Genomic DNA, 27838 nt, shown 5'->3' on the forward strand with positions numbered 1-27838 from the left:
TGGTTTTGGATGTGAACCTCAGATTACTTTATCACTTCATCCTTTCCGGCTTTGATTGTCTACCTACTCTTACTGGTGGTGTCGCCGGCCTTTGTGTTCTCCGCCCTTCCACCTGGAAGCGGCGGAGCAAGTGACTCTCAAATGCTACAACGAAAACATACTAAGAAGGGTGGAGATATCTCTTCAGATCTTGAAGCTCTTCATATGGAGGACCTTGATTCTACTGTTACGGCTACCCCACCTCCCCACTCCGATGCGAGCTATGCTAGCAAGCTCAAAAATCCAATTGACCACTACAGTAGGACGATGATGGAGGATTTTGAGTTCACCGATGAGGACTGTACCTACACTCAAGGCAAGCATGGCCAGAATGTCTCTTTCTTAGAGAAGGTCCACAACAAACTTGACTATGATTGGCACTGTGCTGTGGTGGTTAAACTCATGGGTAAACCAAACTCTGTTAACACCTTCGATTTCATGCTTAAGGGATTACGAAGGAAGTGGCAAGTCAAAGGGGCTGGCAATTGATTGATCTGCCTAATGATTTCTTCATTGTCAAGTTCAATTTGGAGGAAGATATGAATTATGTTCTCTGTGGGGGACCTTGGATCCTGGCTGGGCAGACCTTAATTGTTAGAAAATGGAGACTTGATTTTGACCCAATGACTGAGGTAATTGGGAAAATGGCTTTATGGGTTCGAATCTGTGGGCTGCCTGTGAAATACTTTACGGATTACACTATTGACAAAATTGGTAGAGTTCTTGGTGATGTTGTCAAGATTGATCAGGTCATTATAGGCCGAGCTAGAGGAAAATTTGCCAGAGTATGTGTTGAAATTGATCTTAATAAGCCTCTTAAGCCTTTTGTGGAAATGGAAACTGTGGTGTACAATGTTATTTATGAGGGGATATCTTTGATTTGCTTTGAATGTGGCTGTTATGGACATGCAAATTAAGGACAGGTGCCGCTCTGTTGTGACTAATTCTAATGCTCATTCTCAACCTTCACACACAGTCAACAACACTGATGATCAAATTATGGACTCTGCTAAAAGGATGGTACTGTGAAGCATGACTCTGGTAGCCCTGTGGACCAGGCAACTATGCTCAAGGAAAATATGGGTCCGTGGATGTTGATGAACTATCGGAATAAGAAGAAAAACAATGAGGCTAATGGTCCTAAGAAAAATGCTAATAAGGATTCTAGGTTCACAGTTTTGCAAGATGAGGCTGCTGTTACTGATGCTGTGCTTGAGATGATTCCTGACAATTCTACCAAGACTTCAATTGTGCCAATTGTGAAACTTTGGACTAGCTTCCAAGAGAAGGAGAAGAACCTAAACAAGGCCAACCTTGCTAAATCTGACTTATCTTCTACTCCTGAAAATGCTGGTATTGGTACTTCTACATCTGGAACTATGAAGGCTAGTCCTCGAGCCCCACTTAAAGATGTTTCTAATATGGAGAGCAACAGTGGCTCTAAGTCAACTATGCAATACCAAAGGAAGTCCAAAGGTACCATCCCTTCTAATACTAAACACCAACCTATTGTTTTCAAGAAACTATCCTTTGAGAATGTTGGAAATGTGTTTGATGATGGTATTTCTGCAGTCTTTGGCCATTGTCCTCCTGAGGAAAGGATGTTGGATGCTAGGTCTGATCCATCCTCGTTTCAGGCCTCTGATTGTTTTGTTGAGAAGACTTTTGCTGATAATAGCAAACTGACTAGTGATGACAACCTGCCTTCCCAAGTTGGGGAAGGTATGGTTGATGCCTAAACTAGGATTTTCCCTCCTCCCCTCTACTATTTTAATGGATCACATCCTTTTTTGGAATGCTCGTGGAGCTGGGAGTGAGAAATTCAGGTCCTCAATTCAGAACCTAGTGAAAATGCATAATGTTGATCTTTTGTTTGTGTGTGAGCCTCGTATACAATTTGATGGGGTAAGGAAATATTTACTCTCCCTTGGTTTTACTGACTATAAAGTGATGGAAGCCAATGGTTTCTCTGGTGGCCTTTGGCTACTTTGGAATAGAAACAAGTATACTATTGACATCATTGATACTACTTTTCAATCCATTTCTGTGAGAGTTGGTTGGAATGGTTTCCAGAGTTGGATGTTAACTGGTATATATGCTAGCCCTTGCAATACTTCTAGATAGATGTAATTTATAGAGTTACTTAGATTACTTGGCTAATCGTGTTAAGCTTCCTGGTATGCTTGTGGGAGATTTTAATGAGCTGTTGTCCTACTCTGACAAGATTGGTAGATCTCAGCACTACAGATTTGTTGGTATGCAAGATTGGGTGAATAGAAATGGTCTAATTGATATGGGTTACCAGGGTGCTGATTATACCTGGAAAAATAATTTTGTTAAAGAGAGGCTTGATGGAGGCTTTTGTTCCTGTGATTGGAGGCTCCTCTTTCTTGATGCTTGTATTATGCATTTGGCTAGAATGAAATCTGATCACTGTCCTATCCTTGTCAAGCTTAACCACAATAGCAGGGCTACTAGAAGAAATTCTCCCTTCAGGTTTCATGCTATGTGGATACAGCGTGAGAGTTATGTGGATATGGTCAATGAAACTTGGAATAACTGCCCTGGGGACTTTCAGGTTAAAACTACTACTCTTGCCAACTCTCTCAGCATCTGGAATAAAGAAGTGTTTGGTAATATATTCAAACAGAAGAGAATTTTTTGGCTAGAATTTGTGGTATTCAAAGGAGCTTGGGGAGACAAAATATTCCTTTTCTTTTGAACCTGGAGAAGGAGCTGATCTCTCAATATGAGCAAATTAGAGATGTTGAAGCCCTCTTTTCGAGGCAAAAATCTAGAGATAAGTGGCTTTGTTAGGGGGATAGAAATACTATATTCTTTCATCTAACTACAATGATAAGGAGGAGAAGGAATAAGATTGATGGCCTATTTGATGCTGCTGGAGTCTAGACTAATAACCCTGCTACTATGAAGCAAGTTCCTGTTGACTTTTTCAAGAAGTTATTTACTGCTGAAGTTGATCATAACCTGAGATTTCACATTCCTTGGCCGTTCCCTGATATTGATACTCATAATCTTCAACGGATGAATAGGCACATATTTGATTATCAAGATGTGCATGATGCTTTGTTTAAGATTGGAAGGCTTAAAGCTCCTGGAGTTGATGGCTTCCCTACCTTGTTCTACCAAAAGCATTGGTCTCTCTGCTCCTCTGAGGTTATCAATATTGTTTGGACTGCTTTTCTCACTGGTAAAATTCCTGCTAGCCTTAATCATACTTTGATTACTTTAGTTCCAAAAACATAGGCTCCTTAGTACTCGATTTGCGACTAGCGGGGCTAGTCGGTTTTCTTGCATTGAGCTTCAATCGGTTTATGTTTATCTAAATGTTGCATGCATCGAGTTTTTAAAGGAAAAATTGTGGGAAAGCACAAATCTCTTTTCTTTACAACTGCTTATTTTTGTCCACTCACGCTAACATTTTTATATGCTTTTCCTTGGGCTCTTTGGTTTCTAATGCCCAGTTTGCAATGTAGCTGTTCGGCTTTAGGAGTTGAGACTTAGCACCACCACTGCCATCTAACCTTCGTATGTTACTTACTAATCTACTTTCTATATCGTTTTTCTTTTGTCGTTAGACTGCTCTGATAACCATGGGACTTTTTTTTTAATACTGTAAACTATGAGTTGTTGTTAACTTGAGAAAGTTGGATAATTTTGATACTCTAAATTGTGGAGTTGTTCGGTTTTGGGAGTAGGGTGGCTCCAGGGGTTTAAGGGTGATTGTTTAGAAGTGTTTATTGTTTTAACAGGTTTTGAGTTGTCAATTTTCAAGAGAAATTCCGTCAAATTTTCTTGAAAAGTAGGCCCCACAGGGCCAACTCGGATTTCAAGGTATGATTTCGGGGCAAGTCCTGTCAACACTAGTCGTTGATAAAAGGAAGAATAATACATACACTTCACTAGTACATCGGCAATGAATATAATTCGATAAAGCTCGTGCACACAAGTTAATATTTTGGTCATTGAATATTAAACTGTATACATATAATTAAAAAAAAACACTTTTCACACGTGCTAATGCAGTCCTTCCACACGACCGTACATGCGTGCAAGAAGGTCAGTAAAAGAAAAGGAAAACTCAAAACAACACAAACAGAAAAGCTGCAAACAAGAGCAAACTGCAGAGGCAAACCCAGCAAAGCCTAAACACAAGGCAAAACATAGACCAAAGTAGCTAACATTACCCAACAGAAACAAGCGAGGTAGCAACAACTAACATATAACAATTTCTCCTAATATTCCACTAATGACATATGAAACCATCAGTATGTAGCGGTTTATACATGCAACTTCCTTGGTGGTTGCAACAAAATGAAGTTCATTTTACACCGCACTGCAGTTACAGTTTTTGCAAGATAATGTGTGCACCATATTGTGGTTGAATCGTTATAGCCGTGATTGGACCATGAGTATAGGATGGGGAAAGCTCAAATGTGAAGCTACGTAATATCAAGGACAACGCCATTTTTGCTTCCATCAAACCAAAGTTTTGTCCAATGCATATCCGAGGACCCCATCCGAATGGGATAAATGAAACCTGACCCTTTGTTGCCTTTGAAATTCCTTCTGAAAATCTCTCTGGGTTGAATTCCTTTGCGTCCTCACCCCACAGTTGTTGGTCTTGCTGAACCAGGAATATTGGTAACGACAACTGCACTCCAGGTGGGAGTAACAAATTTCCGAGCTGTGTTTCCTTCTGAACAGTTCGAGTCATCACAGGTACTGGTGGGTATAACCTCAGAACCTCATATAAAATCATGGTGACCTGTGTCATGGTTATCATCAGTCATCCATTAGACTCATAAAAATCCAAAATTACATGTCACAAAGTTAACATTTCATTTATGACTTATGTAGATGGTTTCATTCATGTCTATCCATCAGATGTGAAAGATATGGTGACAACTTATCAAGACATGATCTTCTACATATGCTTACTATGCTGACAATGTCTTTGCGGTCAAAACAACATCGCTTTGAGATTGAGATAAGCATTTTGGGTTTAGGACTTTATGTTATAAAAATGATTAAATAGAACAACAAAATGACGCAGTTCTGGACATATTATTAGCACCAAAAACCCTTATTACATAGGTCTGGACTTGGAACAGGTGTTTGAGTCTTAATACTGGAATGTTAAGAGTGCATATTCTGTGAAGACACTTACAACTTTTAGGTGAACGAGCCCATCAAAATCTGGTTTCTTGTTGCCAAATACTTGAAAAACCTCTTCTCTGGCACGAGCCTGCCAATTTGGATATCTACAGAGGAGAATCATAGTCCAAGTAAGCAAGATTGAGGTAGTCTCTGCCCCGGCAAAGTAAAACAGCTTACATTCTCCAATCACGTCTTCAATGCTCATTCCAACATTCTTGTTCCCCCCATACTGTCGAATTTCTTTCCAATTGGATTCCAGAAGTATCCCTAATAAGTCATTCTTAGAGGCTTCATCACCAGTTTTCATTGCCTCCTCTTTTTTACTAATAATATGCTTCAATGTTGCTTCTATTTCTTTGCTAATTGCCTTCATCCTCCTATTCAACTCTGTTGGTAGAAACCTACAAACAAAAATTACATTATCATATTAGCTGACTCAATATTCTATTTAGGTACCCAAAGCTGAGACAGATCAAACTATCTGAAACAAAAGCGAAAGAATCTGATGGAAGCAAACTATCACAGTGACTTGTTACTTTGTTTATAGTCTTATACTTGGATCAGACTAGAGAAATTCAAAATATTGTTTCATAAGAATGATGTAATCTTCCACATGCCAAATGGATCTAGTTGGACCATAGGGGGAAAAAAAGAATCTGATTTAGTTAGCAAGAGTTTGATATAATTTTGATTACCTCAATCCTGGAATGAAAGCAATGAATAAGGCTTTACTTAAGAGTTGTACTTGTTCTTTCTGGAGTTCAAATATTGTTCTCCCTTCTTCATAACTACTACCAAATGCTGTCCTAGAAATCACATCTCCTGACATATTTTGAAGAAAAGGCCAAATATCCAATTCACATGATCCCTCCTTCGACACCTTGATCTCCCAATTGCTAATCATATCAGTGCAGCTTTGATAAAATGCTGGCAACATATTCTAAGACAAAAAAAAATGAGCTCATTAGAATGACTTCTGCTTAATTCATATTCTTCACATTAAAGTAAAGCACATGTAATACTTCTCCACGGGGTTATAGGCATTATGTCAAACCCCAACCCTTCACACCTTCCCCCCCCCCCAAAAAAAAAAATTTGTTAATTTCAACAGTAATAACATGGGCACGGAGACCCATTAACTGGGCTCCAAACCTCTATTTTCAAAAATAAAACGCATTCACATGTATAAAAGTATCTTGAACTTGCAGTGACACTAAACCTCTGATATACATGGTTAAATTAAAAACGTCATAGTTATAAGACATGTTCTTGCTTTAGTTTGGCTAATCTGAATATTAACTTTTTTTTTTTTTTTTTTTTTTTGAGAATAATCTGAATATTAACTTTAGTTGACAAGAATTGATAATACCTTTAGCTTCTCAATATGGAATGCTGGGTTAATAAGCTTTCTCCGTTTAACCCATTTTTCACCCTCGAGGTGTGCAATACCGTATGACAGCAACTTGACAATAGGACTAGTATGTGGCTTCTGAAAATCATCATATTTGGTGAATATATCTTTCAAATAGTCTGGATTCATGATGGTCACCCTTGGTGTAGTACCAAACCACATGAAAGAATTCTTACCTGCATTTTTTTTTGGCTTTATTAGAATTTGAGGTACATAAGGCATCCAGTGCCATTTTTCAAATTAAAACTTACAGTAGTGGGTTTGCCAAATAATTTTTTGTTTGAAAAAAGAAAAGGAGAGGAGGGAAAAACAACAGTCACTCCTCCCCATTCCATAGGTGTAAAACCAGCCAACATGAGCATGGCATGATCCTAACAAGATAAAATGTACGGGCACTAAACAAACACAATTAAGCCAGGTCTTGATGCTTTGCTGCATAGGAAATATGAATATCTAGCCTATCAAGCTTGTAAAGACATACAAAAGTTAGGAAAAATCTGATACTAGCTATTTAAGCCTAAGCCTACCATAACAATGTATAAATTTGTAGGCCAGTCCACCCATTTGCAACCGTTTTTAGGTTGAGTGTTCTAACTTTAAGATGACACCAGAAAGCTTCCTGGCAATGCTAATTCCTTTGAATGTCATGATCTACATTCTATCTATAGCAAAGGGAAAAATAAATGCATGACATAACTGTTAGAATCAACATGGACTTGTCACACATTAACATATAGTAAATTGATAATTTGCTTAATGTCAAAACTAGTTCAACATGGACACAAACTATAAATCAATACTAGTAGCTTAATGAAGCAGTGTATCAATTCATTAAGGATAGTAATCCATTGCTTAGTCTACAAGAAAGGCTACAAGATGTGATACATTAAGAATCTAACTAGGAAACCTAATCCGATAAGGAATGCTTTAATGGGAAGCTCCTTGAGGGTTAAGTCACCTATATATATATGGATGAATTGGTCCCTGTTACCACCGACGTTATTTGCATAAGTTCTGTCCATTGAGAAGCAAGTTGGTAAGTAACAGAAGGCCATATTCAGTGATCAGAGTTTGCAGCTGCATAAGATGGAATCCATGCCTGTTATTGCTGAAGGTAAGTTTTAGTTCTTTTGTGATTGTTGTCAAGTTGATGTGCATATGTTGTGAGCATGTATATGGTTTTTACAATTGGTATCAGAGCATAGGCTCACAAATATCAAAATCGTTTTAGGGTTTTGCAAAACAAACACAAAAAAAAAAGGAGGGTTTTTGTAACGTCCCGAACCCAAATTCACCCGTTTACTAGTCATTTGGACGGTAAACGACCTTTACTTTCACTTTTACTTTCGGTTTAGTACTTTTAGTGGCCCTAAAAGTCTACTTTTTGTTCGGGTCAAAATTTGAGAAAATGTTCTTCATGGAAGTTGTAGGGGACGTTAAACCGAGCGCGTGCATATGTGGTATGTAAAAATCGGAGCTCGCATACGAAAGTTATAAGCGAAATAGTAAAGTTACTGTTCATTGGTAGTTAGTATATATTTGAAATTTTTTACTATGGCCGGTAACTCTTTTCTCTCTCCCCCTTTCCCCCCGTTTTCTTCTTTGTCTCCCCGAGCTGTCGCTCTCTCTTTCTCTCCTCTGCAACTCCGGTTGCTTTCTCTTTCCGGCCACCAAAAAGCGTGAAACCGGTGGCTACGGACTCGTCTCGACTTCCTCTTGGCGCTGGCGGTGGTGGCTCACGGCGGCTTGGCCAAAAAACGACGCATCAAGCCTTAGAAGTTTACTGTAGCAGTTTGAGTCAACGCCGATTTCTTCCTATTCCGGCCACCTCCGACGACGAACCATAATCATTTGGAAGCGACTTGCGATGTAGATGATGCTCCCCAAATATTTTGCAACGATTTGCAGTGTAGAGGAAGAATCGACGATTGGAAGATTACGGTCACTATTCACAGTTTGAGTTCAAGCTTCTCCTTAATTGTTGAGGTACTTCCGCTCATTTTCTAACTTAGTTACAGTTGAAAGAATTATTGGGTCCGTTGAGTAGGTGCTGCTGCCAAAGTTTGGTGGCCATCGGAGCTGGTGGCGGTGGCGGTGGCGCCGCCACTGTGGGCGGCGGTAGCGGCGGCTAGGGTAGCTTTTTAATTTCAATTTCTGGCTAGTTGAATTCTATAATTATCATAGAGATTGTATGTGAAGTTTGGTAATTTTTGGAGGAGTTTGGAATTAATTGTGAATTTCCGAAGTTCGAAGTTTTGTGATTGAATTGTGGGAAATCCGGCCGTCGGATTTCCCTCATTTTCATTGTGGATTATGTAAATTGAGGAATTGGTGTTGTGGAAGAGATTTGGGTGGAATTTGAGAAGTAATGGAGATAGGGATTTTCGGGTTTCGTTTAGGTTTGTAATTATTTATTCGGATTGTCGTTTATGGAAATGTACTTGTGTACAGGACGATGTTGCGAGCTACGGCTAGATGAAGGAACTCGTTTACATGGTCGCCCAATAGTACTGTGAGTGGACTTTTGTTTTTAAATAATGATGCATGCATTTATTTCTTATAGTAATGCTCTAATTATTTATCGTATTACATTTTGAGCATATAATTGTTTTCGGATTTTGATTTCGATTTATCTCAAGGAATTACTTTCATTGATGAGTTTCATGAAGTGATTATAAATTATTCCAGTTGTGATTTTCGGATATTAATTTTGTTATGCCCGGATTCGAAATGATGATTTATGTTGTTTTTCAACAAAGTATTTTCTATGGTATTTATTTTAAAGTGGAATATTAGTTCATTATTGAACTTCCTTGCTTATTCATTATTGACCCGAGAATATTTTGGCGTGTGGGACACGCCGTTGATTTACTGATCTTTCCTATTTATTTATCGACTTTCGATTTTGGCATTGGGAATGCCTTGATGATGATTTTAGAATTTGTTTTGTTTCGGTTTACGGGGATTACGAGAGATGGGGGAAGCCTTATGTATTTTGGATTTACAGGATTTTCGGTTATGTTTCCCTGTGCCATACTGAGGGGTGATTTTATCATGCTAGCATTGATTTTCCGCCTTTGTGGCGCGGTGATGGGATCACCGTAGCCCTTCCGCCTTTGTGGCGCAGGTTACTGTCTCTGTGACAGTAATTCTGTAGCCCAGTATCCTATCGCTACACTTAGTGGCGTAAGGGTATATTACGGGAGTTATGGGAGTTCTTTAGCCTGGGAGGCTATCACCCAACCAAGCCTGCGTGGCTTATTCGTATGGCTATCATCTTCCCCTATTTATACTATTTGACTAGCGGGGACTAGTCTGAGTTTCCTTAACCAGCGGGGCTGGACTTATATTTTCGAGTTTTGAAATTTCAATCTTTTACTCTACTGTCGTGACTAGCGGGGCTAGTCGGTTTTCTGGAGTTCAATGTTTTTCGGATTATTTTCTTAAGTGTTTTATAAATGTTGCATGCATCCGGATTTTATATATATCGAAAAATGTGGGAAAGTATAAAATCCATTTGGTTTATATTTGTTTATTTTTGTCCACTCACGCTAACGTTTTTATGTACTTTCCCCTGGGCCCTTCGGTTTCAAATGCCCAGTTTGCAGGCGAAATTAGTTGAGGTCGGGCGTACATGGAGTCGAGGCATAGCCAACAGCATTGCTTCCGCGTACTCATTCTATTTCTGTTTTCTTTGTTACCTAGTGGATTAGTATTGCTCTGATAACCTATGGGATTAATATTGTTTTTGGGTTGAGACTGATATTTGTGAAATTGGAGTTGTGATTTGGGGAGCAGATGGCTCCAGGAGATTAAGGATGGATGATTTAGAAGTGTAAATGTTTTCCTACAGGTTTTGGGTTGCCTACTTTTAGGGGAAGTTCCGCCAAATTTTTGGTAGAATCTCTTCTAAAGTGGGCCCCGCAGGGCCACTTCGGATTTCAGGGTGAAATCTGGGGCGGGTCCTGTCAGTTTTTGCTTTACGGGTCAAGTAACTGATCAGGTAACTGACCAAGTAACTGGTCAGGTACCTGATCAAAGTAAGTTACTTAATCTCTTGAACCAGTCGCAGCAAACATAAGAGCCAGGCCCAAAACCCGACCCGAAGCCTTAAGAACAAAGGACCGTTGTTCTACAACGGTCAGTTTCGATCAAGAAGAGGGTATGGGATTGGATTCGGAAGTGTTTGAGGTGTTTTCATCTCAGAATGGATGCAAACCCCGATTGCTGTGAATCAAGATACCAAGAGAATTGTTTTGCTGCATCTGGATAACAAATTCATGCTTTCGCTGAGAATTTTTGCAGCAAATTGGGGAAAAAGCAAAAACAGGTTTTTCTGTGAAAATTGTTTTCGATTCATAGCATAATTATTAAGTTTTTTGATTGTGCTCAAGAACCCTAGTAGCATTCCCGGCGTGCGTTAGGCTAGAGTAGATGGTGACCGGATGAAATTTACAATTTCTTGATTATTCTATGGTTTCTTGGAATCAAAACAATTGTTTGTGTTTGAATATGCATGATGAATTGATTGCTTATATGGTACTGTATCTGTGATTGTGTGACAATGTATGAAGAATAAGAATCTCCCAAAAGCTTTACACATTGTAGAAATTGACAGATGCAAGAGCTTAATTTTCTTATAAAGACAATCATCTGGGTAGAATATAAAGTTAAAAGCTCATGAGTTTTGTAGTTTTCTGTTGGCATAAGTGATTATGATGCACAAAGCATTCTTCATTGATGTTGGCAGAGAACACTGATCATGTACCTGACCAAGTAACTGATCAGGTCACTGGTCAAGTAATTGACCAAGTAACTGGTCAAGTAACTGACCAAGTAACTGATCAAGTAACTGTACCTGATCGAGTAACAAAACTGAATTTGTGTTTTAAAACTATGCTTCAGTTTTATCTTCCAAAGAAGTGGTCAAATATGGTTTTAGAATACAAAACAGCAGTATGCATGCTTGATGAAAATAAATATGGAATATGGATACTTAGAAATTTTTCTTATGTCTAAAGATGTGGATAAATTTCTTTGGATAACTTGTTTTCATTGAACATGGTATATTGATAAAGAACTCCAGGATGTTATGCTTCTGCTCAAAAGTGTTGCTTAACATTGTTTTTGTTATGGACTGACATGAATGCAAGTATGGATTGTTTAGGTTTTCTGTATGTTTTTGTTTTGGTTGCTTAAAGCTTAATAAAACACAGAAAACTTAAAGTTATTTTCTTTACAAATTGAGAACTCACATGAATTTTATTTTGCTCCTTAGGTAACTCTTACATGAACTTGAACAGTGTCTTGATGCTAACTGGAACCAACTATAGAGCTTGGCTAGATTCTGTAGAGAACTATATGGGAATGCATGAAAACATAGACTATTGCTTTACTGAGGATAAGCCTGAAGAGTTGAATGAAAAGAGCACCAAGAAACTGACCTTTACAAGAAGTGGCATAGATCCAATAGAATGGCTAAGAACCTCATTCGTACCTCCATGTCTAAAACTGTTAGGGGAAGTATAGAGGAGCCTGAGCTAGCATCAGATTTTTTGGAACTCATAGGTGCTAAGTTTAAAGAAAGTGAAAAAGCAGAAGCAGCTAGGCTAACCAAGGAGTTTCATGATTTGAAGTACATGGGTCCGGGGGGAGTTAGAGAGCATATTATGAAGATGATCAATATAAATGGCAGACTCAGGGAACTCTTGATGGGGGTTAAGGATGAGCAGGTAGTGCATTATGCACTACATTCCTTGCCTAACAGTTTTAGTCATCTTAGGACCAGTTACAACTCTCAAAAGGGAAACTGGACTCTAGATGAACTTATATCCATCTGTGTGGATGAGGAATCTAGGATCAAGGGAGAAAAGGAACCTGCTACAACCATTAACCTCATTGAGAAGCCTAAAAGGAAAAAGCCCCAGAATAAGCTCAAGCCTACCAAAGCCATAACTAAGAGTTCAACAACTGCAGTGGCAAAGGAAAACAGGCCATTCAGGTTCAAGTGCTACCTTTGCAAAAGAGTAGGACACATGAAAAATGACTGCACTGGCTATAAGAACTGGTTAGCCAAAAAGGGTAAGATTTTTTGTAATACAGTTTTTTCCTTAGAAATTAATCTTATAAATGTTGAACCACAGTCTTGGTGGATAGATTCAGGCTCACCTATTCATATTACTAATTCCTTGCAGGGATTCATAAGGAGGAGAGAATCCCAAAAAGTGATGAAGTGAACCTGTGTGTGGGCAATGGCATGAGAGTGGCAGTCAAGGCTATTGAAACCTTAAAGCTCGATTTAGGATTAGGAAAATTGTTAGTTCTGGACAATGTTTTTTATGTACCTTCCATGAGAAGGAATTTGGTTTCAGTTTCTCTTTTAGTAAAATCTGGTTGTAGACTTGTTATGGATAGTAATGGAATTCTTATTTCTAAAAATTCTGTTCAAATTGGTTCTGGTGTTATCTCGAATGATTATTTACAGTTAAATTGTTCAATGGCTCAACAAGAAATTTTACTTGTTGAAAATAACACAAACAGTACTAGCACTTTAACAGGTGTTAAAAGAACCAAACTAAATGAAAAGTCTGCATTTTTATGGGATAGAAGACTCGGCCATGTTTCAAAAGAGAGACTGAAAATTTTGGTGAAAAATAACATCCTAAATGAACTTGATTTTTCTGATCTAACAAACTGTGTGGAATGCTTTAAGGGAAAAATAACTAATACTAGAAAGAAGACTGCATATAGAAGCCAAAATTTATTAGAACTCATACACACTGATATATGTGGACCATTTAGGCATCAAACTATATGTGGGAATGTGTATTTTATCACATTCATTTATGACTTTTCTAGATACAGTTATATTTATCTACTTTCAGAAAAGGCACAAGCATTGAAAGCCTTTCAAATCTTTAAGTCTGAGGTAGAAAATCAACTAGAAAAGAAAATCAAAACAGTGAGATCAGATAGAGGTGGTGAGTTCTATGGCAGGTACACTGAATCCGGCCAACAAAAGGGTCCATTTGCCTTGTTTTTGCAAGACAATGGAATTAAAGCTCAATATACAACACCCTATAACCCACAACAGAATGGTGTTGCAGAAAGAAAGAATAGGACTCTTTTGAACATGGTTAGATGTATGATGTGTACAACTGGTTTGCCTAAATTTCTGTGGGGTGAGGCTTTAAAAACTGCAAATTATATTTGCAACAGGACACCTAGCAAAGCTATAGAAAAGACTGCTTTTGAGCTTTGGTGTGGCAGGAAACCCAGTCTTCATCACTGCCATGTTTGGGGATGTCATGTAGAAGCTACGATTTATAATCCAAGCTTGAATAAACTTGACCCCAAAACTGTTAGTTGCTATTTTATAGGTTATCCAGATAAATCTAAAGGCTATAAAATATATTCTGCTCATCATTCACCTAGAATTTTTGAAACACATCAAGTAAAGTTTCTAAGTGAAAAAGTTCACAATACAAACCTTGAGGATTTAACCTCAGATTTTGAGGAAATTGTGTCAGATGAGAATATAAGTGTAGCATTGCCTTTAGAACAAGATGTAACTGATCAAGTCATTGGTCGAGTAACTGACCAAGTAACTGATCAAGTAGCTGTATCTGGTCAAGTAACTGACCAAGTACCTGTAACTGGTCAAGTAACTGATCAAGTATCTGTAACTGGTCAAGTAACTGACCAAGTACCTGTAGCTCAACCTAATCCTGAACATCCTCAGTCTAGAAGATCACAGAGAGCAAGAAAACCAACTTAGGGGGGGGGGGGGGGGGAAGAGAGTGACTACATTGCTACATTGTGTGTAAGTTAAGAACATCAATTTATGGCCTAAAAACAAGCTTCTAGACAGTGGTACAAGAAATTTGATTCTGTGATTTCTACTTTTGGATTTACAGAAAACCTTGTTAATGAGTGTGTTTATTTGAAGACAGTTGGGAACAATTTTATTTTTCTAGTTCTCTATGTGGATGATATTCTTTTGGCTAGTAGTAACCTAAAACTGCTCAAAGACACTAAGAATTTTCTGTCAAAGAATTTTGACATGAAAGATTTAGGAGAAGCATCCTATGTACTAGGTATTGAGATTAAAAAGAGATAGGGCACAGAGACTACTTGGTTTGTCTCAACAGAATTATGTTACCAAAATTTTAAAGAGATTTGGTATGGAGAAGTGTGCAACTGGAGAAGTTCCCATGTCCAAAGGAGATAAGTTAACCAAGAAGCAAAGTCCCAATAGTGATGTTGAAAAGGAAAATCTGGAGTCAAAGCCTTATGCCAGACTTGTAGGAAGTCTCATGTATGCACAAGTCTGCACTAGGCCAGACTTGTCTTTTGCAGTAGGGATTTTGTCAAGATTCCAGTCTAATCCAGGCCATGAGCATTGGGTAGCTGGGAAGAAAGTGTTGAGATACCTGCAGAGAACTAAAAGCCACATGCTAGTTTATACGCAAGTGGAGGATCTGAAACTCATTGGATTCTCAGACTTGGATTTTGCAGGGAATTATCCAGACTCCAAGAAGTCGACTTGTGGATATGTGTTCATGCTTGCAGGAGGTGCTATTGCTTGGAAAACCATGAAACAAACACTTGTTTCAACTTCTATTATGCAAGCTGAATTTATTGCAGTATATGAAACTGTGTGTGAATGACTTTGGATTAGGAATTTTCTCATGCAGACCAAAGTATTGAGTCACATTGTGTAGACACACTTGTGATTTATTGTGACAATGAGGCTGCAGTTTTCTTTAGCAAGAACAGTAAAAGATCAAATAATTCTGAAAACATTGATTTAAAGTATTACAGTGTTAGAGAAAGAGTAAAGCATGGTGAAATAGCTGTTTTGAGTATTGACACAAATTCACAGCTAGCAGATCCTTTCACCAAGGCAATGTCAGTGGCTGCATTCCAGAAGCATACAGTAAGCATTGGAATTTTAGCTAATTTAGATGCTTAGGTTCAGTAGAGAGTTAGTCCAGTTGGAGAAATTTAAATTTCTAAGGTTTTTGATATCTTGTATTTTTAGTTGTGATCTTTTAGTTTTGTTTATCACAACTTGTTTGTAATGACAGATTTTATTATTAGTAAATTTTGAGGTATTTTCAGATTTTGGTTATTGCTGCAGCTTTTATTAAATGTTCTGAAAATTGTCGATTTTGTACTTAAAGTTATAATTACTATCAGGTGGCTTAAATCATGTTTAGCATGATGTTAAGGTTCAAGCAATAATTTTAAGCCATCAATGTTCAGTAAATTTGCTTGAGTTTCTGGTTTTAGAAACATAAAGTAGGACCTAATATATGTTTACTTGTTGATACACATTAACATATATTGTATCACTTCTGGTTGAACATATGTGGATTGCAGAAGCTTGTGTTAGTGGTTTTGAAACTCTACATTTTTGTTAAAATGTATACTGTTTCTTGCTCTGCATAAGTAATTGTGATCTGACCATGTTTGAATGGATTTTTGGTTTGATTTTGTTGTCTGGCGCGCACTACAGTAAGTTGAGTACTATCTGACATTTTCTGGTGCAAATTATCAAGCTTAATATGTGTCAGTCCAAGGGGGAGATTGTTAGAATCAACATGGACTTGTCACACATTAACATATAGTAAATTGATAATTAGCTTAATGTCAAAACTAGTTCAACATGGACACAAACTATAAATCAATACTAGTAGCTTAATGAAGCAGTGTATCAATTCATTAAGGATAGTAATCCATTGGTTAGTCTACAAGAAAGGCTACAAGATGTGATACATTAAGAATCTAACTAGGAAACCTAATCCGATAAGGAATGCTTTAATGGGAAGCTCCTTGAGGGTTAAGTCACCTATATATATATATGGATGAATTGGTCCCTGTTACCACCGACGTTATTTGCATAAGTTCTGTCCATTGAGAAGCAAGTTGGTAAGTAACAGAAAGCCATATTCAGTGATCAGAGTTTGCAGCTGCATAAGATGGAATCCATGCCTGTTATTGCTGAAGGTAAGTTTTAGTTCTTTTGTGATTGTTGTCAAGTTGATGTGCATATGTTGTGAGCATGTATATGGTTTTTACAATAACACCAGCAGAGATGAACCTTATTGAGTTCTGTTGTAGTGGCTCCTTGGGAGAAAAAAACCATGTAATCAATTGTTGTGTTAAATGTCACTCACATTCTGCCTCTCAAACGACAGTTATGAGACATTTTATGCAAGTATTTTGCCAAGTACCTCTTGTTTCTTTACGGCCATTCTTTTCTCTCATAGGTTTCAATTCTAATTAGTGGTTAATCTGAATTTATTCAGGCAGGTTCAATGGCCAATCTTACAAAAAAAAAAAAAAAACAAAAAGAGTATGCCATCAATAAAAAGAAAAACAAAAATAGTCAAAGACTGGCATCAAATTAACCCATAGCGATTGTACCAAGGCATCTCAGTTAACAGTGAGATACTAACCCAGTTTCATTGCTTAGTATTGTAGTATATGCAAGGAAGTAACAAGTGAAGAAATGGCACGTACCATGTTTGTTAATGGTTTGATGGAGATATGGCAGGACACGCGGGGCTACATCATCGGAGAGGTTCATGGGTTTTGAAGTGGCTTCCTTCACCACCTTGATGTTCTCCTTAAGATCGCCAATCAAAAGGCGGTAGGAGTTTCCGGCAAGACCTTGCTGCCTCAGACAGTTTTCTAGCTTCTTTGGCTTCAACCACACCCAATTCAGCACCCTCCATGCCCATGATGAAGCTATAATCAACAAAACAACGGATACTGCTATGCTGCCTAATGACACTTCCATTTGCATATCTAGCTTCTGGGGGTGAATGAATGATCGAGGGGTGTGTGTGTGTGTGTTAGAGAGAGAGAGAGAGAGATGTGAGCTGCTCTGCTTTGGCTTGACCACGACAGTGAGTCTCTGTTCGTGAAGTATGGGAGAACAATGAGTAGAGTCGTAGAGATATACTGATGATGAAGCCACCTTAACTGGTTCCACGGGATTCCTGTAAAGAATGGCAGCTTGTAATTTGGGGCTTTCGATCTGAAATATCTTGCCATAGGTTATATATTTCTGTTACCAATAGATTTGACTCAGTAAACGTCTGGAAGTCATGGAACTTCTGGAAGGGTCAGTGGAGACTAAAAACAGAGCAAGTAGACGGGTTTCTGTGGCAACCTAAAATTGTGAGAAAAATCCAGGGCAAAACCGTCACTCCATTTCAGGCCACAGTACCTCTCCTTTAGTATATAGAGTAAATTATAGGAAGTGTAAATCCACATTTTATGTTTTATTTTCTAATAAATTAATGACATGTTTATTTATCTGTAATGAGAATGGAAATTAAAGAAATGATTTTGGTGTATGAGATTTCATGTGTTTACTAATATATAGGTATCAGAATGATTCCAATGTATGAAATGAATGTGGCTGCCACCTTATTATTAGAAATCAATTCCTGAATTACATTTAATTTGATAACCAAGCAAGGGTATGGGTTTATGAATGATTCACATGCCGATTTTTTTTTTTTCTCCGTTTCAATTGTTTTCGATTCATGACTTATTCTATTCCAGTTGTCTTCGATTTATGACTTTTTTTTTATTCTAAGTAAGTAAATGTATCATAAATTTTGTTTATAGTAGCTTTAATTTTGTTTTTTTTTTTTTTTTTATAAAAATTTCAACCAAAAATGGAAAGAGAGAGTGTAGATCGTAAAATGAGAAATGTGAATTTCATTCTCCTAAATATATGTTATGGGGTTTTCTTGTAACCAAAAACCAAGGCATGTGGTTTTCAATATAAACTCATCTTCTTCTGCTCTTAGTTCTCATGCATGTAGCCGGCAACTGAGTATGAAACCAGATTGAGGGCATCACATCGGGGCCTATTGAGATAGCAGTCAACTTGTTACAAAAATGTGATAGGCATTGGGATCTAAAAGTTTACAACGGGGGCTAGATTATAGTAGAAGCAAATTACTATAGAACCAGCTCTTCATCCGACAGAGTTGAGTGAAAATGGAATGGCATCCATAAGAAAAGAAACAGAGCTATTTCGTAGCAGCAGAGCTCAGATCGACAGGGGTGTGGATACTCGACGCTAACAAATGTTCACCATCAGATGAAATCAAGCTTCATGCAGTGCACTAATAAAACATTCCATCCATTCTGTGTGCCCATGTCAATGCACTCATCAGGCAAATGTACCTTTCGTGAATTTACCAAACAAGAAGTGAAATGTTAAGGACCATTTATCAAAGGCATTTTTGACAGTGTTTTGCAAAAAATGCTAGAAGTGTGTTTTGAGTTATAGAAGCATGTTTACTGGTTTTTGAAGAAGCAATGCACTCCTTAAAAGAAGCACTTGCAAGTGCTCGTATATAAAACAGTAGAAAACTTCCTTCTAACAATACCAATTCCACTGGAAGCTCTTGTAAAATATTATTTGGACCTAATATTATCTACATTAAGTAAATAACAAACTGATTAAACTTATTACAATAAATGGGAAATATATGAATTATCTACCTAGATACCTAATGGGTTTTGGTATGTCACTCATATGGTTAGGAATCTATTTTGATAAAGATAAATATCTAATTAGTTGATATGATAATTATAGCATCTTTCATAAATAACTCATTCGCTAGAATCAATGATTCTTTTATGGGAATACCTATCGAGCTTGTATATATAGGTGCTTGAAGTCTCTATTCACTATGTGACAAAACATTCAGTCATGCCCCATAGAGAGGAGTTACACACATAGTTGAGTAGAAGATTTCTTGCGTGTGGCTGCTTGAAGTTTTGGAGCTCGGATTATTTGTGTTGAATAGCTATGTTACTGCTACTACTTTTGAAGGAATGGCTGTTGTGCATGAAGCAGGTGATGCATCTCCTCTTGTTGTATTCTAGTTCATATTGTATTGATCATTTGGTTGTGTTTATGCATTTTGTGAAACGATCTTGGTTTGCTCATTAAGTTAACAAATGGTATCAGAGCAAAATTTCACAATTCATAAATCATTTTTAGAAGATCAATTCATTGTATTTTGAACTAGAGTTTTGTGTTATGTTGAATTGCAAAACGTTTTCGGAAATTAGGGTTTTGGATAACAGGCCAAGAAGAAGAAAAAAAAAAAAAGTTAAATTCGGATTAAGATCGCTTTTGGGAATTATTGCTTCCGCTAAAATTGTTGCAGAATTACAGTCGCAAAGGTTAGGCCTTCTGAGAACCATGTTTCGATTCAAAGCTTTAATTCGTTTTCTGTTGAATTACAAGAACACTAGAAGCATTCCCGGCTTACACCTAGGCTAGAGTAGATGGTGACCGGATGAAATTTAAGTTTTGGTGTGCTTGTGTCTCTGAATTGAATTGAGTTTAATTGAAACGTTTTTGTGCTTTCTCTGTGATTGCTTATGGATGGTTGTGCTTAATATTTTGCATTCTGCTAATATATATCTACGATTGAACAATGATTATATGATAAATTGATAAATGTTTGAGTTAAGAAGTTCACTGTCTCCCTGTAAATGTTGTCATATTTTCATTGAGAAAATTGCATATTGAGTAAAGTTTCTTTTCAAGTGCCTTGATGTCTTGAATTGAATTTAGTTAAACTTTAGGATTAATTTCAGTATACCCCCTGAGGTTTGGGGGTGTCATCATTTCACCCCCTGTACTTTCAATTTTAAATTTTTACCCCCTAAACTTTCCAATTTCAATCAGCCGTGTCCAATTTCTACTATTCAGTCCAATTTGGACGTTAAGTTTGACTTTTGAGGGCTAAAATGGTCATTTCAACATAAACAAATTAAAAAAATTTAAAAAAAATTTAGTTTTTTAGTTTTTTTTTTTTCTGTTTTTTTTTTTTAACTTTTTTTTTTATTATTATTTTGTCTTCAACCTATACACCACAAGTTATAATAGGTTTATAAAAACAAAAAAATACTCTAGGTGGTTGAAAGCCGCTCGCTGGTCTACGATATTTGTGATATATCTCTGATAAAGTAAAGAATTTTAGGATATATCCCCAATAAAGTGAAGAAATATTTGTAAAAAATAATTTTACACTTTATCTGTAAATAAATATCTGTAAAAAATGATTTTACACAAATATTTATTCACTTTATTGGGGATATACAGATATTTACAAATAAAGTGTAAAATCATTTTTTACAGATATTTCTTCACTTTATTGGGGATATATCATAAAATTCTTCAATTTATTGGAGATATATCACAAATATCATAGACAAAAAATGATTTTACACCGATATTTCTTCACTTTATTGGGGATATACAAATATTTATTTACAGATAAAGTGTAAAATTATTTTTTACAAATATTTCTTCACTTTATTGGGGATATATCCTAAAATTCTTTACTTTATCAGAGATATATCACAAATATCGTAGACCAGCGAGCGGCTTTCAACCACCTAGAGTATTTTTTTGTTTTTATAAACCTATTGTAACTTATGGTGTATAGGTTGAAGACAAAATAAAAAAAAAAAAAAAAAGAAACAGAAAAAAAAAAAAAAAAAAAACTAAAAAACAGAAAGAAAAAAAATTAATTTTTTTTATTTTTTAATTTTTTTTAATTTTTTTATGTTGAAATGACCATTTTAGCCCTCAAAAGTCAAACTTAACGTCCAATTTGGACGGAATAGTAGAAATTGGACACGGCTGATTGAAATTGGAAAGTTTAGGGGGTAAAAATTCAAAATTGAAAGTACAGGGGGTGAAATGATGACACCCCCAAACCTCAGGGGGGTAAACTGAAATTAATCCTAAACTTTATTTAGGTCACAGGTTGTTGCAAATAAAAATGGGCATGTTGCATAAAGCAATTTCTGTTATTATTTGCATTTGATCATTAAGATAAAAATGACCTGGAAACTTGTGTTAATTGTTTTCAAACTGTGCTTACTCGTGTCTTCCAAAGAAGTGTTAATATAGCATAGTTGGGTGAAAAACAGCTTCACACATGATTTTGAATTCATATTTTGATACTTAAAGACTCTTCTACTGTCATAGGATGTTGATTGTCTTTTTGGATAACTTGAGTTCTCTAATTATGGGGTGAAGATTCAGAAACTTAAGTACATTATGTCTACTGCTACAAAAGTGTTGCCTAATGTGAAATTCAGATTTGGGGTATTTTCATTGACATAGTATCTTGTGATACTTGTTGCCACTATGGTTGATATTTTGTTTTGTTGTTTTATGTGTTTTTTGAACTGCTTTTGGAACTAACACATAAATCTGCAGAAATATTGCTAAATTGAAACTTTGTATTTTTTACGTTTTGAAACTGGAACTTACAGAATTTTTCTTTTTGACTTTGCTCATTAGGAAGTATTTACATGAACCTCAACAATGTTTTGATGCTCACTGGAAAAAACTTTAGAGCCTGGAGAGATTCGGTAGAGCGTTATATGATGATGCATGAGAATATAGACCTAGTCTTTCATGAGGATGAACCTGAGGCATTAACTAAAGATAGTTCAGCTAAGGAGGTTAAGGCATTTAAAGCCTGACACAAGTCAAATAGAATGGCCAAGAACACCATTAGGAACACTATGTCTGACACTGTAAGAGGTAGTGTAGAAAAACCTGACTTGGCTACTGACTATATGGAGGCCATTGAGAGAAAATTTAAAGAGAGTGAGAAAGCAGAGGCTGCAAGATTGTCTAAGGTGACGACGATAAAAGTAAGCGCGCAATTTAACCCTGCAAGATGTAGTTGTCAGTATGGAAAAAGTAGGGATCGTTCTAGCCGGGGATTGAGGGTACACCTGTAATTGCAAAAACAAATAAAGAATTAATACAAGTACAAGGTATTATTTACAAAAGTAACACAAAGAATAAAAATATATACAAGTAAACACAAATAAGGAGGTTTTAAGAATTATAAAATAGAAAATTAAAATAAATAAAATGTAAAAACACATATACAAGGGTGGAACGCAAGGAACAAAGATCAAAACCACATCCATATGAATGAAATCCAATTACAATTCCTATAGTTGATTTTCTATGTCATGAGAAAGAAGTTGACCATGTGAAACGTTAGAAAGCAAACGATTTCCCATTTTTTACTTTCCTTCAATATTTAATCTAAGTGAAAGCACCTAAATTAAACCTATTGAACATGCAATCATAGTCTAAAAGGCTAGCTAATCAAGAACACATTCAACGCATGAAGAACAAAGAAAGGATGTCAACCAAAGTGCACAACCTAGTATGAAAAAGTTCATCTATTTGCAATCCTCCTTAATTGATTTCGACTTTTGTCCAAAGCCTTTACTACTTATGATTTAGGTTCACAAAACTATTAGGTGAATTGTTTACCTAAATCTAGCACCAATTACATGCATATATCCTAAGTTGGCCACAAAAGAACATAAACATGCAAAAGTTTTCTGTAATCCAAAATCAATCAAGCAATCTCACATAAGCAACATATAAATCAACACATAAAATCACAACTTTATTTCAAAACATATAAATGAGCTTTAAACTTTGCCTTTAACGTCATGTTAACTAGAATTCATAACTCTATGAATCAAACAAAGGAAAATAAAAGCAAGTATGAAATACACCGTGAAAGACGAATGACAAGCCTTGAGACGAAGAACTTGAAGATCCTTGAAAGCAAGCAATCTTCTAGCGACGACACAAGGGTGGATGGCGGATAGGATCTTGATGTATTGCATGACTTCTTCTCCTCCTTAGTTGAGACGCAGAGCTTCTGAAGACTAGAGAATGGAGAGAATTTTTCTAATGTTTATTTTCTGAGGGAGAGAGGTGTGTTGTGGTGTTGTGGTGTCGTGTGTTGTTGTGGTGTGGTGTGTGTGTTGTGTGTAAAACATCTAGAGAGGAGGGTATATATAGGGGAAGGCAAGGCTTCATGAATTTAATTTCTAAGGAATTTTCTGGTTGCACCACACAGCTCCAACCAATGAATTAATGCCACGTCAGCTCTGCCATGTCACTCAACCAATCAAAAAGCTCCAAAATAAGTCCATAATCTTTCCAAATATATTATTGCTGATTTTCCCAAGATTTTATCTGATTTTTCTCTTAATTTTCGGCCAAAATAATCTTGAGTGAAAATAGGAATGAATCTGGACTTGTTTTGGACCTTTTTTCCCTTAAATCTCTCCATGGCATCATTATCCTTGATCCTCTCTTGATTTTTGACATTAACTCCATAATTTCCCATGGCAAAATCAGATTTAATTCCCCAATAATATCTCCAACGTAATCTTCTTATGACTCTCCCTTGATTTTCACGTTGTCTCCATAATCTTCTCTTGATAATTCACGGCAATTAAAGATTTATTCTCCAAGAATCTCTCTTTGACGTCCACAAAACCCTAAATCCAATGGGCCTTCTCCATTTGCCGAAAATCCAAATTAATCCATAAGATTCTTGGGCCTCCATGTGTCATCTTCAAGCCATAAGGTCTCCTAGTGCCATCATGACTCCTTTCTTTTCGCCACGTGTCTTCATTTCAGCTCATTTCTTCTCCATTTTCTCTAGTGCACCTAAAAATAGAAACTACATTAAAACTGATTTATTTAAGGAAATAACTAAGTAAAATATGAGGAAATAACAATTAAAACGCCGCATTAAAATGCTCCTATCATAAGGCTTTCCATGAGCTGAAGTATGAAGGATCTGGGGGAGTTAGAGAGCACATAATGAAGCTGATCCACATTAATGCTAGGCTCAGGGAGTTACTGATGGGAGTGAATGATAGCCAAGTGGTGCATGTTGCACTGCATTCTTTGCCAAATACCTTCAGTGGGCTTAGAACTAGCTACAATGCTCTAAAGGGTACCTGGACCATAGATGAGCTCATATCCATCTGTGCTGATGAAGAAGATAGAATTAAGAAAGAGAGAGAGCCTACAACCTCTGTGAACCTGGTGGAAAAGCCAAAGAAAAAGAAGAACAAGCTTAAGGTCACCAAAACCATCACTAAGCCATTTGGAAACACTGCAGCACCTAACACCACCAAAGCTTTTAAGTTCAAGTGCTACTTTTGCAAAAAAGTAGGACATATGAAGAAGGACTGCTCAGGTTTTAAAGCTTGGTTGGTGAAGAAGGGTAAGAATTTCTTAAGTATTACAGAAACTTTTTCTTTAGAAATTAATTTTGTCAATATTGAACCTCACACTTATTGGTTAGATTCTGACTCACCCTTGCATATTACGAATTCTTTACAGGGATTCACAAAGAAGAGGGCACTAAGAAGTGAGGAAACCAATGTCTGTGTGGGAAATGGCATGAGGGTTGCAGTGAAGGCTATAGGAACCTTAAGACTAGATCTAGGTTTTGGAATTTTTTTAGTTTTGGATGATGTTTATTACATTCCCTCGATTAAGAGGAATTTACTTTCTGTACATATCACCTATATTACATACCTCCAAGCATAAGTAACGACCTCTTAGGTGGGCCCCGCGACATAACTAGTCCCCCCTACGACATGCATCCGGTAGTCCGACACCCGAGCTACCTCGCTATGGTGGAGGTCGGCCGGTACCTCGTAGGGGGGCCACCCTCCCATGCTCTCCAAGAGGCTTCAAGAGAAGCAATATGTGTATTGTATTCCACATTGGAAATATAGAATAGAATGGGACTTCCTTTAGCTATAAAGGGAAGTCCTCCCCTTCTTAGAGAGGATGGATCGATGATCCCTATACTTGTATCACTACAAAGGTCACTTGGCTTCACTCATAGTAGAAATACCTAAGTGGACGTAGCCTTGCCTCAAGGGTAAGGTGAACCACTATACATGCTTGTGTCTCTCTCTCTCTCTCCCCATCATGATCCACACTTAGTTCCCGTTCCGTATTCTTCAACAGAAACACGTACTTTCTATGTCTCTTTTGGTTAAGACTGGTTGCTGTTTTTACATTGATTTGGATGGAATAAAAATTTCTAAAGGTTCCTTGTTATATGGTTCTGGTGTTATTTTGGATAATTATATGAAATTGAATTGTTCAATACCTCAACAAGTAATCTCACTTGTTGAAGACAGAAATAACACATTAAGTAACAACACCATCACAGGTGTTAAAAGGACCTTGTTCAATGATAAATCAGCTTACTTGTGGCATAGGAGACTAGGCCACATTTCAAAAGAAAGACTGCAAATATTAGTAAAGAACAAAACACTTCCAGAACTAGACTTTTCAGACCTAGCAGACTGCATTGAATGTTTTAAGGGTAAAATGACAAACTTAAGAAAAAAGACTGCTAGCAGAAGTGAAAAACTGCTAGAGTTAATTCATACAGATATATGTGGTCCCTTCAGGCATAGAACAATATGTGGAAATGTTTATTTCATTACATTCATAGATGACTATTCAAGGTACTGTTACATCTACCTATTGTCAGAAAAATCACAGTCACTTGAGGCATTTAAAATTTTCAAAACTGAAGTTGAACATCAACTAGAAATGAAAATTAAGACTGTGAGGTCTGATAGGGGGTGAATTTTATGGTAAATATACTGAGCAAGGACAACAAAAGGGTCCATTTGCTTTATATCTGCAGGATGTAGGTATAAAAGCTCAATATACAACACCATACAATCCCCAACAGAATGGTGTTGCAGAGAGAAAGAATAGAACTCTGTTGAATATGGTAAGAAGTATGATGTGTACAGAAGGGTTGCCAAAAATGTTTTGGGGAGAAGCTTTAAGAACTGCAAACTATCTTTGCAATAGGTCCCCAAGCAAGTCTGTGGATAAAACACCATTTGAGTCTTGGTGTGGTAGGCAACCTAGTCTGCATCATTGCCATGTATGGGGTTGTAAAGCTGAGGCAAGAATTTACAATCCCAATTTAGGAAAACTTGACCCTAAATCTGTAACTTGTCATTTTATAGGTTATTGTGAAAAATATAAAGGTTATAAACTCTATGCACCTCACTACTCACCTAGAATTTTTGAAATTCATCAGGTTAAATTTCTGGGGGAGAGTATCTGCAATACAAAATTTGAAGATTTAACTGATGATTTTGAGGAAATTGCAGAAAGTGAGGATACAGAAATAGAAATGCCAAACTTTAAAAATAATGCAGAAACTGATAGTGAAGTTCACAATGAAGCAGATGGTGACTTAGAACTTGAAAACCAAAATGTTGAAGTGGCTGAACCTATACCAGATCAAAATGTTCCTGAACCTCAACAAAATGTAGCTGAACCTAGAAGATCACAAAGAACTAGGAAGCCAACTTTTGGTGGTCAAAATGATATTTATGAGGTTTATCTGCAAGAAGTTAAGAGCACTTTAGCAGATGATAATGACCCTGTAAATTTTAAGTAAGCTGCAGAAAGTAATGAGTCAAAACAGTGGAAGAAAGCCATGGATGCAGAGCTTGAATCCATGTATAATAATGAAGTGTGGGAGCTTGTGAAGCCAGATCCAAATCACAAGCCTATAGGCTGCAAGTGGGTGTTCAAAACTAAGAGAGATGCCAAGGGAAATATTGAGAGACATAAAGCAAGGCTTGTGGCTAAAGGGTTCACACAAAAGGAGGGTATAGATTTTACAGAAACATTTTCACCAGTTTCAACTAAGGACTCTTTTAGAATCATAATGGCTCTTGTAGCTCACTATGATATGGAGTTACATCAAATGGATGTAAAAATAGCCTTCTTAAATGGTGAACTGGAGGAAGTGATATACATGTCACAACCAGAAGGCTATATTGAAACTGGAAAAGAAAACTTAGTCTATAAGCTTAAGAAATCTATATATGGACTTAAACAGGCATCTAGGCAATGATATAGAAAATTTGATTCTGTGGTTGTATCTTTTGGTTTTACTGAAAACCTTGTTGATGAATGTGTCTTAAAATTAAAATTGTTGGAAACCAATTTGCCTTTCTTATCCTATATGTAGATGACATGCTTGTGTATAAGCGTGTGAAGAAACTTGAACTTGCAGGCTTCACAGACTCAGATTTTGCAGGCAATTATCCTGCATCAATGAAGTCTACTTGTGGCTATGTATACATGTTGGCAGGTGGTGCAGTGGCTTAGAAAACAATGAAACAATCATTGATAGCCACATCCACCATGAATGCAGAAATTATAGCCATATATGAAGGTGTATGTAAAGGCCTATGGATCAGAAACTTTCTTTTGGAAAAAAAAGATTTTAAGTAATCTTGTTG

The 27838-nt window shown here is 36.8% G+C and overlaps 1 protein-coding gene and 1 pseudogene across 1 annotated transcript; one reads left to right on the forward strand and one right to left on the reverse strand.

Moving 5' to 3' along the window:
* Positions 1–27838, forward strand: part of LOC133714596 (pentatricopeptide repeat-containing protein At5g27460-like) — a 51966-nt pseudogene that overhangs the window by 6515 nt on the left and 17613 nt on the right.
* LOC133714748 (cytochrome P450 72A397-like) lies at positions 4225–17689 on the reverse strand. Its single transcript, XM_062141001.1, has 5 exons — positions 17159–17689; positions 6590–6807; positions 5916–6160; positions 5231–5621; positions 4225–4828 (listed from the first exon to the last, which is right to left on the reverse strand). The coding sequence occupies exons 1-5, from the start codon at positions 17442–17444 to the stop codon at positions 4403–4405; spliced, it is 1566 nt and encodes a 521-aa protein (XP_061996985.1). The 5' UTR covers positions 17445–17689; the 3' UTR covers positions 4225–4402.

Source organism: Rosa rugosa, chromosome 6, assembly GCF_958449725.1.
Source record: "Rosa rugosa chromosome 6, drRosRugo1.1, whole genome shotgun sequence".
Taxonomy (NCBI): domain Eukaryota; kingdom Viridiplantae; phylum Streptophyta; class Magnoliopsida; order Rosales; family Rosaceae; genus Rosa; species Rosa rugosa.